At 52.0% G+C, this 17,428-nt stretch overlaps 3 protein-coding genes across 3 annotated transcripts; 2 read left to right on the top strand and 1 right to left on the bottom strand.

Annotated features, from left to right (window-relative positions):
* Positions 1-480: 480 nt before the first annotated feature.
* Positions 481-5,956, bottom strand: XKR5 (XK related 5). Its single transcript, XM_068678857.1, has 7 exons — positions 5,844-5,956; positions 5,213-5,396; positions 4,945-5,126; positions 4,082-4,291; positions 3,802-3,971; positions 3,462-3,573; positions 481-3,122 (listed from the first exon to the last, which is right to left on the bottom strand). Exons 1-7 carry the CDS (start codon positions 5,899-5,901, stop codon positions 2,065-2,067), a joined length of 1,974 nt encoding a protein of 657 aa, XP_068534958.1. The 5' UTR covers positions 5,902-5,956; the 3' UTR covers positions 481-2,064.
* On the top strand, positions 5,946-8,589 carry DEFB1 (defensin beta 1). Its single transcript, XM_068678865.1, has 3 exons — positions 5,946-6,774; positions 7,496-7,606; positions 7,749-8,589. The coding sequence occupies exons 1-3, from the start codon at positions 6,597-6,599 to the stop codon at positions 7,868-7,870; spliced, it is 411 nt and encodes a 136-aa protein (XP_068534966.1). The 5' UTR covers positions 5,946-6,596; the 3' UTR covers positions 7,871-8,589.
* Positions 8,590-13,205: 4,616 nt separating this feature from the next.
* On the top strand, positions 13,206-15,874 carry LOC137853119 (gallinacin-4-like). The gene is made up of 3 exons (XM_068675134.1): positions 13,206-13,444; positions 14,194-14,280; positions 15,744-15,874. Exons 2-3 carry the CDS (start codon positions 14,223-14,225, stop codon positions 15,872-15,874), a joined length of 189 nt encoding a protein of 62 aa, XP_068531235.1. The 5' UTR covers positions 13,206-13,444; positions 14,194-14,222.
* Positions 15,875-17,428: the final 1,554 nt, after the last annotated feature.

A 17,428-nucleotide genomic window follows, 5' to 3' on the forward strand; every position in this document is an offset into this window, starting at 1 on the left:
CGTGTCCCCATCCCACCATCCTACTCGTGTCCGCGCCCCTCATCCCTGCGCCCCCCATCCCTGCGCCCCTCATCCCTGCGCCCCCCCCGTCCCCATCCCAGCACCCACCCGTGTCCGTGCCCACCCCACGCGTGTCCCGGTGTCCCCCCCCCCTCTTTTAAGGCCGCTTTTAGGGTCCCCCTTATTCCAGCAGTGCCGGCTCTTTCCGCCCGCAGCATCCCCGCGGACCCCTCGCCGCCCAAAATCCCCCCAAAACGGAGCTGAGCAGTCCCGGTCCTGATCCTGATCCCACAAAATTGGTTCCCCGGCCCCAATCCTGCACACAAAGCACAGTCCTTGGGGTCTAATTAAGTCACAGCCCTCATTAGGGGCCTGATGAGCCCCCGGGTTCCCTGTACCCTTTACAGGAACAGGCAAAGCACCAAAAAGGGAACCAAAAACCGTCCCGAGTCACGGCTTGGAAAAAAACAACCAACAGCACCCGGGGGCAAATATTTTTCTCTAATTCAGCTGTTTTGGTATTTTTGGAAGTGAGAATATTTTTTTTTTTGCTTTGTGGGTAAATCATCCTGGGGTTGGCTCAGGGCCTTGCATCACCTCGGAGCTGGGTGGTTTGCGCCGTGCCTTGACCCAAAGCAGCAGCCGAGGGCAGGAGCTCCTGGACCTTCCCCTCTTTAAATCCCCATGGGTGGACGAGGCCAGACCCCAAACCCGCTGCTGGATGGGCTGCGACCACTCCTCATGTCCTCCCACCACCTTCCAAAACAATTTTTTTTTTGGACCTTGCTCAGAACCACCCCAGGAGGGGATTGGGGTGGAGGGGATTGGGGTGGAGGGGACGGTGCCGGCTGCGTCCCCAAGCCCCAGTGCTGCCCTGGGCATTGTTTGTGGCTCCGGGAGGGCCGCGGGCTCCGTTCCTGCTCCTTTTTTTCCAGGTGAGTGACCAGAGGCACAGGCAGTTCCCGCAGGTCACTCCCCGCATTGTCACCCTCTGCCACCCCGTTCCTTGCGACCTGCTCCTTGCGTCCCCGCCGTGGTGGCACTGGGGCACGACCGAGGGTTTCCTTTAGAGCCAAGCGAGCAAAAATCGGGCTCGCCAGCCACAAACTAGCAGAAATCCTTTATCCCAGGGCATCGGAGGGCCTGGGGATGGGGACGTGCCGAGCTTCCAGCCCTTCTGTGGAGGGAGAAACCCCAGCAGAGGCTCCCCAAAGTCCCCCGAGGCCCGGGGAGGTTTGGGGAGCTGGAAGGAGCCACCCCCAGAACCCCAGAGCCCCCGTTTCACCCCCAGCAGCTCCCATAGGGGATGTGGAGGTGGTGAGGGTCCCACACACCCCTCTCCCCAAACCCCATGGGTGCCTGCTCGGGAAGCCTTGGGCAGCATCTCCCTCTGGTGGCCGAGGGACAAGGAGCATCGTTCCCTTCCTGGCTGCTCCGGGGGGTGGTTGCTCGCCCTCTGCTCGCTGCTGCGGGACCTTTGCTGTAGGACACGGCCCTCCCAACCTGCTCCTGACCCTTGGTGAGCTTTGTGATTAAAGCTAAACCAGATCTGAGGCTGTTCAGGGCAATTCCCAGCGGGTTAAATCCATTTATCACTCATCAGAGCGGCGAGGACCATAAATCCATGTAAATCCTTCTGTGGACCAGGGCAGGATGGTAAACTGGGAATGCGTTTTCTTTCCCAACCTCATCTTGCCTGATGCCAAATTTCCACCCTGGCAGGAGGGGACGGGACAGGGAGGACAAAGAAAGAGGAAAAATAAAACCGAGCAGCGCTGAGCCTTGATATGGGGCTTGCTCTGCCCAGAAGGAGGGGTAAAGCCCCTTAAATTTCTGGTTTAGTGAGAAAAACCTGAGAAGTTTCCTGTTTTGGGCAGCCTTGCAGCCCAGGGGACAGCAGCCAGGTCTCCACGTAGGGCAGACCCACAGCTCCTACAGGCACTTGCTTGAGGTCACCTTTCCTGAGACCACCCCAAATGCCTAAAATGCAGGATGCCCCAGCTGCCTGTCGGGGTTTTTTTTACATAAATAAGTCGAATAAATACCCAAACCCAGACGTTTTAGCTATTCCAGCTGCCGAGGCTCTCCAGAAGCAGGAGATGCTCCAGGAGGGGAAGCGATTTCCTCGCCGTGTAGGACCACATCTGCCTGGCAGCAGGGTTTAGGCTCGGTCTTGGGGGTGGAGGTGAAGCACGGCGGCCTCAGTTTGCTCGGGACAGTCCCCTGCTGGGTGTCCTGGAGGTGATGCCACCCCATGGGGGTCCTGGGGGGCTCTGCTGCCCCGCAGCCACTTGTCCTGCAGAGGGACGAGCTGCTCTGCAGGTGCCGGCGGGCGCAGGAGCCCGGGATGGGGCTGATGTTCGCCAGCCCGAGGGATGAATCCTCTCCTCTTCCTCCTCCTCCTCCTGCCAGGCAGCCTGGGGGAGGCCGGGCTTCGTTGTCCCCTTGCAGCAGGGTCGTGGAGGTGGCCGTGGCTGTCACCACACCAGCAGAGGTGATGCCTCTGGCGTTGGCGGTGAAGTAGACAGAGGAAACCTCGTCCAGGACCACGGAGGAGCTGCTGGGCAGGGAGGTGGCAGGGCGAGGAGCAGGCTCCTGCCCTGCTCCATCCTCCTGCGCTGCTTCATCCCCGACCTCGCCTTTGCTGCCTCCTCCTTTCCTCACCACCCCCAATTTTGCATCTCTCAGATTGGATCCAAGGCGCACGGGAGCGATTTCCCTCGTGGGGAGGCACAGCTCTGCCCTGGGCCGGGCTCTGCCCGCGTACACCTCTCCCACGCCACCATCCCCGAAAGCTGCGTTGATCTGGGACACGTCACCCATCTTCAAGGCCAGCCTCACCAGCAGCCAGTGGTGATGGGTTGTCCACGCATCCTCCAAGCACCCTCCGACCTGCAGAAGTGAGGAGCTGTTCCCCTTTTCGGGAGCTGTTGTGGTCCCTTCCACCTCCGAGCACTCGCCATCTCCTGAAATTCCCAAACTTTGCCCCGTTTGGGAGCTGCTTCCAGCATCCTGATCGTCACGAACAGCCGCGGCCCGGCAGGATTTCTCCAGGAAGCCCTCCCAGATCTCTGCAGACTTGGGGTGGAGCAGGCTGTAATAAACCACCAGAGCTGCGGCGCCTGCAAAAGAGCAGAAAAGCATCAAGGGACGAATCCTGGCCGCATTTTGGCCACAATGCCACTCGGAGCCATCTCTTCATGAATTTACTCCCCACCAGGAGAGGAGGCTGCTCCAAACCTCACCGCTCTGATATTACGCCACCTCCTTACCTCCACCCCAAACTGAGAAATAAAGCTGGGAAATGCAACTCCAGGTAGATTCGGGGATACCCAAATAAATCCAGAACCTTAAGCTCGAAGACATAAAGCAAATGTTCCCCATGCGACTAAAACAGCAGCTCGTTTGCTCGAGCTGCTCTCCAAACACGCGATCCAGGTGCTAAATTCAGGGGGTTTTACCTAGGGCAGACCCCGACAAGACGGCCCCGGTGACGCCCAGGCTGTGCCTCGCCTCTGCCTGCGGGAAGTCGGTGGCCAGCAGCAGCAGGAGGGTGTTTTCCACCAGCATTACCTGGGGAGCAGAAGTGTGAGAAAAGTCACTGGGGTCCTTCGGAGGGCTTCGGGGTGCTTCAAACGACCAGCACCAGGTCTAATTTGAGACGTTGCTGATTTATTTTGCGCCTACAGTGCAAGTGCCCTTCTTCCCCAGCCTATTAAGTAAATAAATAAATAAAATCCAGTGCTTAAAAATAATAAAAATAAAAGAGAATTTTCACGCCCCCCCCCCCAGGGTACTCACCAGGTAAAACACAGCCACCCTGTGCCTGGAGGCCCCCGGCTGGACGTTGATGTAGCAGAAGACGTACACGGCTCCCACCAGGGCATTGAACAGCCTCCAGCGGCACGGCTGGGCCACGATGTCGGTCTGCTGGGCCACCAGCCAGAAGGCCATGAGCAGCCAGTGGATGCCTGCGAGGGGATGGCACCGAGAGGGGGGCAAAACGGCCCCGGAGGAGCTGGGAGCGGCTCCCCGGATGCCAACGGGATGGGGTGAAAAAGCTGAGGAGCGTGGGTCTCACCTGCCACAGCCAAAACCCAGCAGGAATAGAGCCTGGTGAAGAGCACCAGGGCCAGGACGCGGGTCCCCAGCATCCCCGTCCTCCAGAGCAGCAGGCAGAGCAGGGCTGCGGCCGGCAGGCGGACGTGGCCGGGTTTCAGCAGGCAGGAGAAGCGGCTGTAGGACATCAAGGCCCAGGAGAGGGACAGCAGGGACAGCCCAGCGCTGACAGCTGCATGGGGACAGGGGAGGTCTTGAGGGGGTTCAGAGGACACCTGACCACCTTGAGGACCCCGTCTCTGCTTGAAGGAGCCATCAAGCACCCATCCAAGCTAGACAGATGCTATCTGCTGGAGGATTTCAAGCAATTCATCCCAGATCTGGTCTCTGCTACGCGCCGGTGCCTGCCTGAGGCTCCATCTCCGCTCGCTGCGGTCGGACCTGAGCCTGCCACGACTTGGAGACTGACCTTGCACGTGTCCCAGCTTCTCCCTTTGCAAAACAACTGGAAATTCCCCTTTTTTATGACACAGCCCCCAAGCCCTAAATGCTCAGCACCACACCACGATTTGGCTGGAGCTGAGGGACGGGTGTTGGGTCCAAACCCAACCGAGGCACCATGGAGATGCTCCGTACGCTGTGAGGAGTGCCCATGCCAGCTGGGAAAAGCCACGGTCAGCCCAGAAACTCCTCCAGGCTCACCCACAGTGTGTTTTTAAGCCGTATTTATCCCCGATTGCCTTGCATCAGGGCTTCCTACCTCTTCTGCAGCACAATTCTCCACGCAGAGCCCGCTCTGCGCCCTGCCAGGTGGGAACACGTCGCCCACCCAAACTCATCCCCCCTTTGCAACACGAAGCATCCTCCGGGGAGCTCCCCGCTCACCGGGCACAAAGCTGGAGGGCTCGACGGCCACGACGACGTAGGCCTGCAGCAGGAGGTGTGGCAGGGTCTGCAGCAGGGCCTCCAGCAGCCGCAGCACGCAGACGTCCCCGAGCTGCAGCAGCACCTCCCCGGCACCGGCGCTGCTGCCCGCCTTCGCCTCCAGCCGTAAAACATCCCAATACCTGCAAAGGGCAGCACCGTGGGACGTCCACCCCGATTTTTTGGCAGGTGTAGGGAGGCTGGGTGGGTCGTGGGGTGAGGATCTCACCGCTTCCAGAGGCCCAGCTGCAGGATGTGGAGGATGAGAAGCCCGCAGCCAGGTGGGCGTCCGTCTGCCTTGAACCAGAGGGTGCTGAGGAGCTGAGGCACGCAGCCGGGTGCCAGGCAGGCGACGGTGAGCCAAAAGCAGCCCAGTTGCCCCTGCAACAGGTAGTGGATGATGGTGCCGAGCCCTGGGAGAAAAGGAGAGGGTTCTGGGGGATGCCACCCTAAAGATGCCACCCGCAGCCTCCCCCAGGATCCGCAGCCCGTGCCTTTATCTCGGGCTTCCAGCTCCTGGGCCGCTTGTCACAGCAGCGCAGCCGGCGCCACCGAGGGGCTTGGCCGAAGGCGGGCTCAGATAAAGGGCGCCGGAATTTGAATTCGAAAAGAAACAAAAAGTTCAAAAAATTCTTTTTTTTTTTTTAAAAAAAAAGGGGGAGAAAGCGGTGTCCGGATACAAAAAACTTTTGCTTGGGGAACGGAGGGGGCGCAGCGCCTTCTCCCCTTTTCCTCCCTTTACTCCCCCCTTACTCCCACTTTATCCCCCCCGCGCATCCCCTGCGCGCCCCCTGCGCCCCCTGCGCGCTCCCTGCGCGCCTCTTGCGCGCTCCCTGCGCGCTCCCTGCGCGCCCACTCACTCGCAGCGCTCTCCGCAGCCAGCAGCGCCAGGGAGAGCCCCGGGAAGCCCCCGCGCATCCTGCGAGGAGGAGGAGGAGGAGGAGGAGGAGGAGGAGGAGGAGGAGGAGGAGGAGGAGGAGGAGGAAGAGGAAGAAGCCTCCGGAGCGCCTCCCCCCGATGCCCCCCTCCCTCCCCGGAGATGTGACGTCACGCTGCTGACGTCACGCGGGCTCTTTGGGGTGCAGCACGGAGCTTTGGGGGGTGTTTGGGGTCGATGGGGGGGGTTGCAGCATCCCGGTGTCCCCAAATCTCTGCGCCCTCGCGCAAAGCCCCCCCCGGTGTCCCCCAGCTGTCCCCGCGGGGCTGGGCGCTAGGTGGCGGCCGCGAGGTGCGAGGGGGAGCCACAAATTAATTAGGATGCGTCCATCAGACGGACGGCTGCTTAATTAAGTCCAGATGTCACCGAGGGCTTTGTTGGTGCCTCTGGAAAATCAAACAGGAGGCTCCCGAAGCTCTGAGATCCCCTGGGCTGCCGGGGCGGTGAGGGCGTTTGGAGGCTTTCACTCCTGTCCTGGTGCTTTGGGGTTATTTTGGTTGATTTTTGGAAACTGTAATGCCACCCTGGACTATGTTGTATTAAAAGGAGCAAAGTTTGTCACCCAGCTCCGTTTCCAGGGTTCTCTGCAGGTCCCCAGCACTGCCCGTGCCCTGTAAGCTCCCCCCTTGACACGTGCAGGTGAGCGACGAACCAAAGCTCCCGCGTGTGCTCAGGGATGTGCCGAGGAGCCAAACCCCGCTCCCGAGGGATCTGGGACCTTCCCTTCTCTTCTCTGATTTTTCCAGATGAACAAAATCCAGCAGCCGGGGAGCTGCGGGGGCTCCCACGGGAGCGAGGAAGGCAAAAGGCACGAAGACGAAGCCTCTCCTGGAGAGCAGGTGGAGATATTCACGGTAAGAAACTGGCCAGAGAACATCGCTTTGGTGGCCTGCGAGTGCTGATCTTTGCTGGGCCCTGCAGAAAGCTGAGGTGCTCCCAGAGCTGGGCGCCCTCCCCGGTTTCACAGCCTCCTCCCAGTTGCGCTGGCTGCCTTCCAGCCACTGGTTTGGCCACGGTTTTCTCTTCCAGATTTCAGCACCCGGGAGCCCCCACGGGTCTCCAGCAGAGCTCAGAGCAGAGGATGGTGATGGATTTTCTTATGTGTTGACCCCTTCTGGAAACGGGAGCATGAGATGTACCCAGACCTGCTGGATGCGCTGCTGGAGCCGCACCGAGAGGCAGAACAGCTCGGTGGGGCTGATTCTGGATTCAGTCTCCATGTGGTGTTGGGATTTTTTTGGGGAACAAACGCTCCCTTCTGTTCAGAATTGGAACTTCTGGAGGCAAAGGTGCGTCTGATTGAGAGTTGAGTACAAAGACCTCAAAGTGAGCCTGCCTGTATGTGCTGCTGATGGAGGAGATGGGGCTTTGGGTCAGGGCACGGGAGCCAGATGTCAGTGCTAAGAAGATAATTTCTCTTGGGGTGGGGGCCTGTACTGCCATCTATCCACAGGGGAATTTGTAATTAGAGATTACAGAGCACATCCTTTAAGTACTTTATTTATTCGATTGCTAAATCCCTGCAGATTGCATTAACCAAAGCTTTATAAACAGGTCCTTTCCTTCCTCTCACAGCGTCTCTTGCTCTCAGCAGCCTTGGGGTGACACCACCAATGCCAGCCCAAGCCATGAAGGTGATGCTCCTGCTGCTGCTTGCTCTCCTTGTGGTGTCCCAGGCTACCACAGGTAAGTGCAGACACAACCACCGGGCACTTTTTATGTTGACTTTGTGTCTGCACAAAGACCTGTTAACATGGGGACAATCTTTCTTCACGTGTGAACATCCAAAGAAAGGTGCTTACAGGCTTTTTTTTTTTTGCAATTACAGTGCCAGACACTGTCATGTGTCGGAAGATCAAGGGCGAGTGCTCCTTCTTGCTGTGCTCCTTGTTCAAGAGATCCATCGGTACCTGCTACAATGGTCTGGCGAAGTGCTGCATACCCTTGTGAGGACCATCCGTGGTCCAGGTCGGGGCTGGTGGCTTTGGTGGGGTCAGCAGCAGTGACACCCGCAGTGTAATGTTGTCCGGCTTTACTTGGCTGCTCTTTGTGGTGCTGTCTACACCTGGAGCTGGTGGAAGTCACTTTTGCCACCTGGGTGTCCTGAAGAGGACTCCACAAGGTGGAGTTCCCACCTCTAAGAGGTGAACGGGGGAGGCTTGGGAACGGGGTCCCTGTTATGGCCACCTCGGAGGTGGAGGGTGTGAGGTGCAGAGGGCTTGTGCCAGTCAAGCCTCAGAGGTGACAGTGAAACCTGGGGGAACCTTTTCCAGCTCTTGGACTTCCACATTGCCCTTTCTGCCAACCAAAATATCTAAGGGCTTCAGCATGGGGATGCCTTTAGAGTCTCACTGCTCTCCTCCCACCTTGTCTCCACCTGAAATTTGTCTCTCCACCTTCATCCAGCTGGCTCCTGCATGGTGAGGTCTGATTCAGCCCCAGCTCCTCCTCTCCAGGTCTGGCCAACTCTAATTTGGTCTCTGCTGTGATGCAGCAAGGGCTGGACACTGAAGTCTTCTGCTCTCCTCCAGACTCTGACAAATATCTCAGCCTTACATCATGGGAGTGGTTTGGGCTCCTTTTCTCTCCTCTAACATGTATTCACCATGTCCAAAGAGTCTGGTCTGAAAATTATCTGAGTTGTGTAAATATCTAATAAAGGATGTGTATTAAGGCCAAGCTTCTTAAGCCATTAATTGGTGAGGAGTGTTTTGATCACTCTGGCTCCTGAGGCCTGGGACCACACAGTGGGCCTTGTGTCCAGCCACAGCTCATGGGTGGGCACCTACAAATCTGGGCAAGGTTTTCTAGGATTTTCCTACCTAGGTCCGAGTCCAGAGGAGGTTTGGTTACCTCCACATTTGGGGAGTTCAGATCCATTCGGCCCAGAAAGATGACTTAAACATCTCATGAGCCATCTGTACTGGTTTTTGGAGTAGCAGCTTCTCCAGGCACAGCCAAGTCCTGCCTCCATGCTGCAGCTGACATTATTGCACAGCACGTTGCCACCACCAAAGGAGTAATCATTATAACAACCGAGCTCCCCAAGCCCAAAGGTGGTATTTGAATCTTAATCGCTCCTTCCATCTAGCGATTTGAAAGTCCTTTGTGCTCGTGAACTGGGGCTTGCACTGGCCGTAGGAGGTAGCTGAGCAAACAGAAGGTACCTGCTGTTCTGATTAAGCCGTGCTCTTCCACCTGGGTTAATTTTAGCTGCTTCAGTTCAGGAAGAAGAAATAACAATAGCAAAAAAAAAAAAAAAAAAAAAAAGAGCTGGTATTTGGTGGAATGCCAAAAAGTTGCAGTGACTCTCTCACGGGGCTGCCTTTCAGGAATAATGGTAGTTGAGACTCCGTAGGGGTTGTATAATCATTGAAGTCAAGTGCTTTAAAGAGAATGCAAAAATCTCCACTCGTCTTGCACAGATGAAGAAACTGGGGCATGAACTGGGGAAGTGTCAGCAAAGCCATTGTCTCCTGGTCTCCTGCCAGGAGGAGGAGGAAGATCTTGAGATGTCCTACATTGTTTATCCCCTTCCAAAATAACTGCAGGCACTATTAAGAAAGGAACATAAAAAATCATTCTTACTTGTGACCAACAAATGGAGACACCAAATCCTTTTGTGTAGAGCAAAATCGCTGACCACATCCCAGAAATCTGAATTGCTTTGTTGTGGCTATGATAGGGCAGGTATGGAAAACCTCTTTTTCGGTAAGCTTCCCTCCATTGGAAAGAAGGATAATGTATGATTTGGGGTTGTACTGAACTGGAAATGCCTTCGTTGCTTGAAGGGGGGTAATAATATGAAGCTCAACAAGGTGGGAGGGTTGAAGGCACCACTCAGCCAGTGAATGAGGGCAATGGGGAGCATCAAAGCCACCTGTGCAACCCCATACCTCATTTAGCACTGTCCCCATGCATAAGAAATTGGGAGGCAAAGGCAAAGGGAGTCTTGGCTTGCCTACAGATGAGACGTCACATGGACCTGGATGGCCCTGACATGCTGAGCCCTGTCTGTGTACTTGTTTCAACCTGTGTTTTGCTACACACCCGAGCTGCAAGTGTCTGTCAACACCTTGGAGATGGGTTTAAGCAATAGGCCCTCCCTGACGGGCCCAAGGAGCAGGTCACATCTTCTGAACGTAGATCCCTTCCTCCAGATGATGCAGCAGAGCTGTTGTGAGGGGCGGTTCTGGATGATATTAGGAAAAGGCTGATTCTTGAAAAAACTGGTCCTGGTACCCACAAGAAAAGTTTCTTCTGGATTTGGTTGTGAGTGTTGCAAAGAGCCTAATTCAAAAGTTACTTGGAGGAGAGCTGCTCTGCAAAAATTACCACAGTACAATTGGTTTTATCCGTGTTGTGGGACCAAATACGTTTAACATGCAAATATTCAATCTCAAAAAAAAGCAAAAATGAATAGAGAAAAGCACCAAAAAGAGCAACCCGGGGGAGCAAGAAGCCTGCAGGCAGCCTGTAAGCTGTTAAAAAGGCTGTGCTAGAAACCTCAGCAAAATATTTGCTTTGACTCGAAAAGAAAACAAAGAGGTCTAAGAAAAAATCCCTGCGGGGCATGAAAGGCAGCTCAGGGGAGGCTCTCACAGGGAAGAGCTGTGGTGAACAGAGGGCTGACAGAGAGCAGCAGCTCTGATAGGTTCTGATAGGAGTCAACGAGGGCTAGGAAAGAAAGCAGAGATCCCTTCACAACAGATACCCGAAGGAATAGTAGAAATTTCTGTAAATGCACGGGAAGGAGGAAGCCATGGAGGGTGTCACTGTGGGATTGCTCTCATGTCCCTCAGCCTCTGCCAGCTGTGTGTCTGCTGAAGGCCTCCAAGGCCTTTGGCTTTTGCTGGGAGGTTGAAATCCTTTCACCACTCAATTCATTGAGCATTTAGTGAATTCGGTTGCTCTCTGATGTCTCTTACTGGGTGTTGAGACCACTCAGTGTTCATATTTAACGCATGCTGTCTCTGTCCCGGAGCAGAGCCTACTCCATGAGGTGCTGAGGCCTGGAAGCCCAAGAGGTACACTGGGAGAGTCAGGCACTGCCTCTGTGACCCCCATACCCCTTTTTAGTTGTGCAGGATGAAAGCTGGAAGGAATTTCTCTGTTTCTCTAGGGGATGTGCACCAAAGAGTTAGCAGAAGGCCGGGTTTGGCCTTGCCCTGCAGGACTTTTGCCCCGGTGAGGCCCAGCATGAGAGCTGAGTGTTACCACAAGGACTCATCACTCTCACAGCCTAATCTATGGCTAAAAGAGCAAATGCAACCAGATTTTCCTACAGGGTTTCCTACAGGAGAATCTGCCGCAGGTGTTTTGAGGCAGACTCTTTTCTCCTCAGCTCTGGTGATATCGCAGAGGCCCAGGAGGCTGTGCTGTAACAGCAGGGATGGATTTTGCCTGTCCTCCAGCAGGGGGTTGTACAACCTCTGTGTCTGCCTCTGAGCTGGCCTCCAAGGTCTCCCAGCTCGGAGAAGGTCACTTGCACCACCACAACAGGCACAGATTTGGGGTTGCAGGAGGACCTGAAGCCTCCTTTTGGCCCTCTGTGGTGACACCACCCTGCTCGAGCACAGAAAATGGGCAGCGTTGCCTGGTCCCCTAAATTAATTGAGGAAAACTGGTGTAGCCCTGCAGATGCTTCCAGGTGTATGGTATGGGGAGCATCACAATGCATGACAATCCTTACTTCTAGTCCTTAAAACATGGAAGACAGCAACTCCTGCTCAAGTATTTTCTTGAGAAGGCAGACCAGCAAAAGGTGCTGAAGGGTGAATGTGAATTTCTGTCCCTCTCTGACAACTTCAGCCAGGGCTGGCTTCTTCTTTATGTTGACCTGGGTTCAAAGCAAAGAGGAAAGTCCCGAAAAAACAGCATGAGGGGAAAACAACATCAGTAAAGATGTAAAACATCATGTTGGGGTGGTTCAAGTAATGTTTGCCACAAACCGGTGGCTTAAAATATCTTGCATACTGTAGAGGTAATAAGTACTGAAAATATTTTGGTGCAGAAGTTATAAAAACAAAACAAAACAAAAACAAACAAACAAACAAAAACAACCAACGCTTTCCCTTTTTTCTTGTTTTAGTCATAACTATTAGATTTTTGGTTTACTTCCTCACTTTTCCCCCCACCTTTCCTTACTGCAGATCTTTTTAATTTCTGTTAATCAAAGTAGTGTTAATCAAACCTGTCAACATTTTCCCTTCTGACAACAGAAATGATGTAATATTAACAACAGCTCATTAATCCCGTTTCTGAATTTTCACAGAAGTGCTAACTTCCCATTTAACACAGCTATTTTTAACCTAATTCCAGCTGATTATTATTTTTCTTTCTGCGGTGACCTATTTTTTACCTTTGTAAAGAACTCATCGGGAAGCAATGAAATAAATGGAGTCCATGCTTCCTCATTAATGAGTTGTGGGTGTTTAGGGAGAAATTCTTGCCGGGATTTATTTGGTAGATGAATTAACTGGCCAGTTCATTGATAGCACTCCGATGCACATGACTGCCCCCATCAAAACCCAAAGCACAATGCTGCAGAAGGCAAAATTAATACTTAGAGCTGGAAATCATTGCATATCCCTCAAATAGCTGGATGACAATATATTGAAATCTATTTTTTTTTTTTTTTAAGTTATAAGAGCAAAGGCAAGCTTAGGCCCAACACCTTACCATTATTTAGCCATCGGCTCCTAACATACCTGCCATATAGCTCTGGCAGTGAATCAAGCAGGGCAGGACCTGGGCGTTGGAGCACAAACATTTTTACTCTGCAATCCTCAGAGCTCCCCGGGCACAAATCTGGCTCTTGCATTCTTCCAGCGATTTCCAGATACGGTCTCAAAGCTGGCAGAGACCTGGGATTATTTCCAGCAGGAAATTTAGACGAAGTCACTCCACAGCAGAGGCTGAGATTAGAAGTGCTCTGCCTTTTCACCTGGGGTTAAATCTGATGCAGGTAAGCAAAGATATGATCATCAGGTAGAATATACTTCTGTGCTCATCGAGCAGTTAAATTGAGTAACGCTAAATGGCATTGCTCACACTAACCACAAAGCCTTCTTAAACAGCAGCTTTAGGATAGCTTCAGGATTATGATTTCCTTCCATGTCATGGGGATGTGAATGAAGGGCATGCCTTTGAAAGACATCTGATCTGTGGCCATCTGAGTGGACACATGCTGGTTAAATCCCACCAGATATCTGATCTGGAGGTGGCCCAACGTGGCTTGCAAGAAGCTCAGTATATTTCTCAAGGCAATACCGGGATATTTTGAAAGCAATACCTCCGTCCCTCGCAGGAGGACGCTAACAGAGAGGATTTGCTGGACTGCCTTGATTCTCCCCAAAACTGCAGGGATCTTCTGATTGGCCCCCGGATGGTTGTGAAGAGCAAGTATCCTTCACCAGCCTCCAGAAACCGCATAAAGCCAAGCTCTGCTCCTTCACCTTAACGTGTCTGGGTGGCTGACACCGATCCACGGGACTGGTCCAACCTAGAGCCTCCTCTTACCTGGTAACGACCAAAATCTTCTCGTTATTCAGCCTCTCTTCTAACCTTCTATCCTTCTGAAAACTGGTAGAGATTTCACATCTTTCATGTATAGCTCCGTTACACTGTTATAACCTTACCTGTGCAGTGACTCTGGTCTATCCAGTGCTAGCTCAAGCAGTTCTAGAAATTTAAAATATCAATAAGAAAAAATAGTTTTTGTTGGCTGCAGATAGAGATCCGAGAGGAAATTTTGTTGGAAATCAAGTAGCTCTTGAGGTGAACGAAAAGCAAGAGCCTCTAAGCAAGAATGGGGAGAAGCTGGATTTTAAGCTAACTGTGAAGGAGCTTTCTCTGCCTTTTTTGTTCTGTTTTGTTTTGTTTCAGAAAAGCTCGAGAACATGCTTTGTGTTGCTTTGTATAAATACATTAAAATTGTCTTAGTTTGTTTTCTGAATTAACTTCTGTAAGGCAAAATGAATTTATTGCAATGAGTTGCACAGTATCAAGCGACCTAGGATAAACACTGGCTAATTAATACAATAATTAAAAAGAGGATTTAAAATCCCATTGTTTTCCGCACAGAAGCTTCTTCCTGTGCCATGACGCTGTGTGTGCTCCAGGAAACCCTTAAGACCATAGACGTTGTTATAAAAAAAGTGTGTTCTAGATGACTCTTGGTCTCAAAGAGCATTTTTGTATTGTTCTTCTCAGCCCAAAATGCTGTGGAGGGACAAACCTCTTATTAATGTCTTGATGTCATTTCTTTGTAGTGACAGCACCTCCCAGCCCACCTTCTGCCATGAAAATCCTTTGCTTGCTCTTGGCACTCCTCTTTGTGGCATTTCATGCAGCTGCAGGTAAGGTGTAAATAAAAACAAGGGGTGATACAGAAGCAGACACTGGTGGCTCATAAAGATCTCCTGTCCCCTTTGGGAAGCGGCCAAGCTGCCTCCTGCAAAGTAATTTCACTCATATCATCAAACCTCACTGGTAGATTACAGCTGATGCATGAAATTAGCAGGCAAGCACTCCAACCAGCCATTCATTGCCTTTGCTACTCCAAAAACCCAGTCTGAGTTGAAAGCATGATGGGCAGACCCCAGATTCCCCTTCAGTGCCTCCATTTCCCCCATTAAAGCTTGCCAACTCTTGGAGCACTTTCATCGTCTCTGGCTCACCCTACAACAAACCACCCCATATCAAATATTCTTAAACCACATGAAAAAAAAAATAATAATTTGGGTCCCGTGTTTTCCAAATATGCTTGAGGACCTTGTACTTTGGTCAGGGAGGCTGAAAATTGTGAGTCGAGGTCAAAATGCTGCTGGTACTCTCTGCTTGGTGGGGAATCCTGTGCAACCACAAGGGTTTTAGGAGGGGTCAGGGCTTGTTGGAGGGACCCACAGGATGCTGGAACCCCAAACTCACCTTATTGTCCAGCAAAAGTGATACTTTATAAACAGTATCCCTGTTTATAAACAGTATCCCTGAAAATGGCAAAATTACCGTGCAGGGCACTATGAGTACAAGTGTCAGTAGAAGTTTGGGGTTGATCAGTGTGGGAATAGGATAGTAAATGTTCTCTGGGGTTTAAGGATGGGAAAAGACCAGGCAGGTCCAGGGAACACGCTGTATTAATTGTTAGTCTGCTCCCAGGGCAATTTTTAACCCCCGACAACTAACACTGTCACTGGTAAAACCCAGACACTGCTGTGGGAATAGTACAAACCATTCCCAAAAGCAGTCTGAATGTGGATATTGTATTTTATGTGGGAAGAAAGTGTAACCACGTGGACAAGAGCAATGCTACACTGCTTGGCCCAAGACCTAGCGGGCAATGCCTGGCACAGAAGTGGTCGTTCTGCATGTGCTGATGGGTTTAGCTGTACATGGTGGCCATCCGTATGGACCTCCAGACATCAGGACCTGATGTTGGACTTGAGTGAAACCTAGAACAAGGATAACAGGCCAAATCTGTGGAAATCTAGGCACACAAAAATAAATCCTCATCATTCTGCCCCCAAAAGTGGCAGCTTCCCAGCTGAGCAGCTGTCCTTGATTGTGACAAAGTCCTAAGAAATGTTTTCTATCCCATCTCTGCTGTCTGTTCCTAAAATATGAGTTTCTAAGGGCTTTCCTGGGCTTGGAGATACAGTTCTTGTATTTGAAGAAGGAATTAAAGCATGTGTTTGCTTGTGCTGCCCACAGCCCTCCTCTGGACATTGCATTAGGACTCTGGGCACTTTTTTTTATTTCTTTTTTTTTCTTTCTTTTTTTCTTTTTTTTTTTTTTTCTTTTTTTTTTTTTTTGTATGGTACAGACTTTCCCCATCCTCCAAAGCATCTTATGCGATGTGGCTATCGTGGGACCTTCTGCACCCCTGGGAAATGCCCTCGTGGGAATGCTTATCTGGGGCGGTGCCGTGCTGGGCATTCTTGCTGTAAATGGTAAGATTAAGATTTGACTGGGGCAAAGCTGACTTTCCAAATTTTCATTTAACATCTGTATGGTGGGATTTTCCCCATCAATTCAGACCTGAAAACCTTGAAATATTCTTTCCTTTGTGCAGGTTGTAGTGTGACCAGTTGCCCAGGATCTCCAGGGATCTGGGAATGATCTCTTCTTGCATCGTTGGATTCAGGGCACCATTGTACTGATTGTTCTTTCAATAAAGATTGGTCGTTCTTTCAATAAAAGCAGCATTCAGGGTGATTGTATGGCTGCCAGGTATGTTGTTATTATTTGTTTCTTTGGAAATATTACTCATCTTTAGAAATTTGAGCAAGAATTATGAAAACAGGTTACACCTACCAGGAATGTTCAGTTTACCCAAATAATTTCCCCCCCTGCTGGGATCAAAGCTGGAGTCAGTGATCACTTCCAAAGGGAGTATGAGGAGTCACTTCTCCAGTGTGATTCTTCAGAGCTCCTCTGTTCTGAAAATTTGGGGTTCCCCCTCCAAGCCCACAGCTTCCAGAACCAGGAACAGCAGTCATTACGGGAACTGAGGAGGAGACACGAGAACAAAAGTTGGCAGGTGACCTCCTTAATCATTTTAAGATTCAAAACCTGTTTTTACCTTTTACTTTGTTTTGGGATATATAAATTTGGAGTCAATCTGCAAAATTCATGTCAGATCCAGGAGGTGAGCAGAATTAAACTCATGACAATTAGAAATGAATTAAACCCATGACAATTAGCTCAACAATTAGAAAACCCGTATGAAAGGCCAATACCCCTGCTATTCAACCACTCCTCTTGCAAGAGGCTTCTCCTGTCCCACCTTAAAACCTAACTCAGAAGGTGCAGGTTGCTCTGTGAGCTCCTCTTCCTCCACACTTGGCCTTCCACGGTCAACAGCATCCTTGTGCAGATAAATTGGCCTTGAGCCCAGCACTCAGAGGCTGCAGCCCGTGAATAGCTTTCTGTTTGGAGCCCAGCTGGCCCAGCAGAGCACATTCGGCCCCCAAAGCAAAGCAACCTCAGCTAAAAGCCTGTCCACAACCAGCACGTTCCAGCTGCCTCCTGAGTCCTGCTCAGGTGAGCCATGGGTTGAGCCCAGGCTGATGAGCACCGTGCCAGAATAACCCTAACACCAGCTCTTCCACGGCTCCTGGATTAAGGGAAGCGACCCAAGAGCCTACAAAGGACTGAGCGCCTGGCCTCCCTGCAAAACCAGCTATTGCTGCAAGGGATTCAGTGCCACCAGTGAAACCACAGCCTTGTGCAGGGCAGGAAACTGGGCCAACGGCCACCTCGCAGGGATTCCCCTGGATGGAGACCTCAGGAAGTTGCCGTGTGGAAGCAAACCAGCAATTTGCAGTTGATGTCCTAAGAAGCTTTGCATAACCGAGTGCTTCTTTCACAAACTGTGAGTGGCACAAGATGTTTTGCACAAAGACCGGGGGCTTTGTGGAGAAGGTTCAGCCTTCATGGCACAGAGGTTCATGGCACAAAGGTGTGCAGGACAGGAGATCTGCTCACCCCATTGCCCCTGCAGCCCTC

The sequence above is a fragment of the Anas acuta genome, chromosome 3 (assembly GCF_963932015.1).
Source record: "Anas acuta chromosome 3, bAnaAcu1.1, whole genome shotgun sequence".
NCBI lineage: Eukaryota > Metazoa > Chordata > Aves > Anseriformes > Anatidae > Anas > Anas acuta.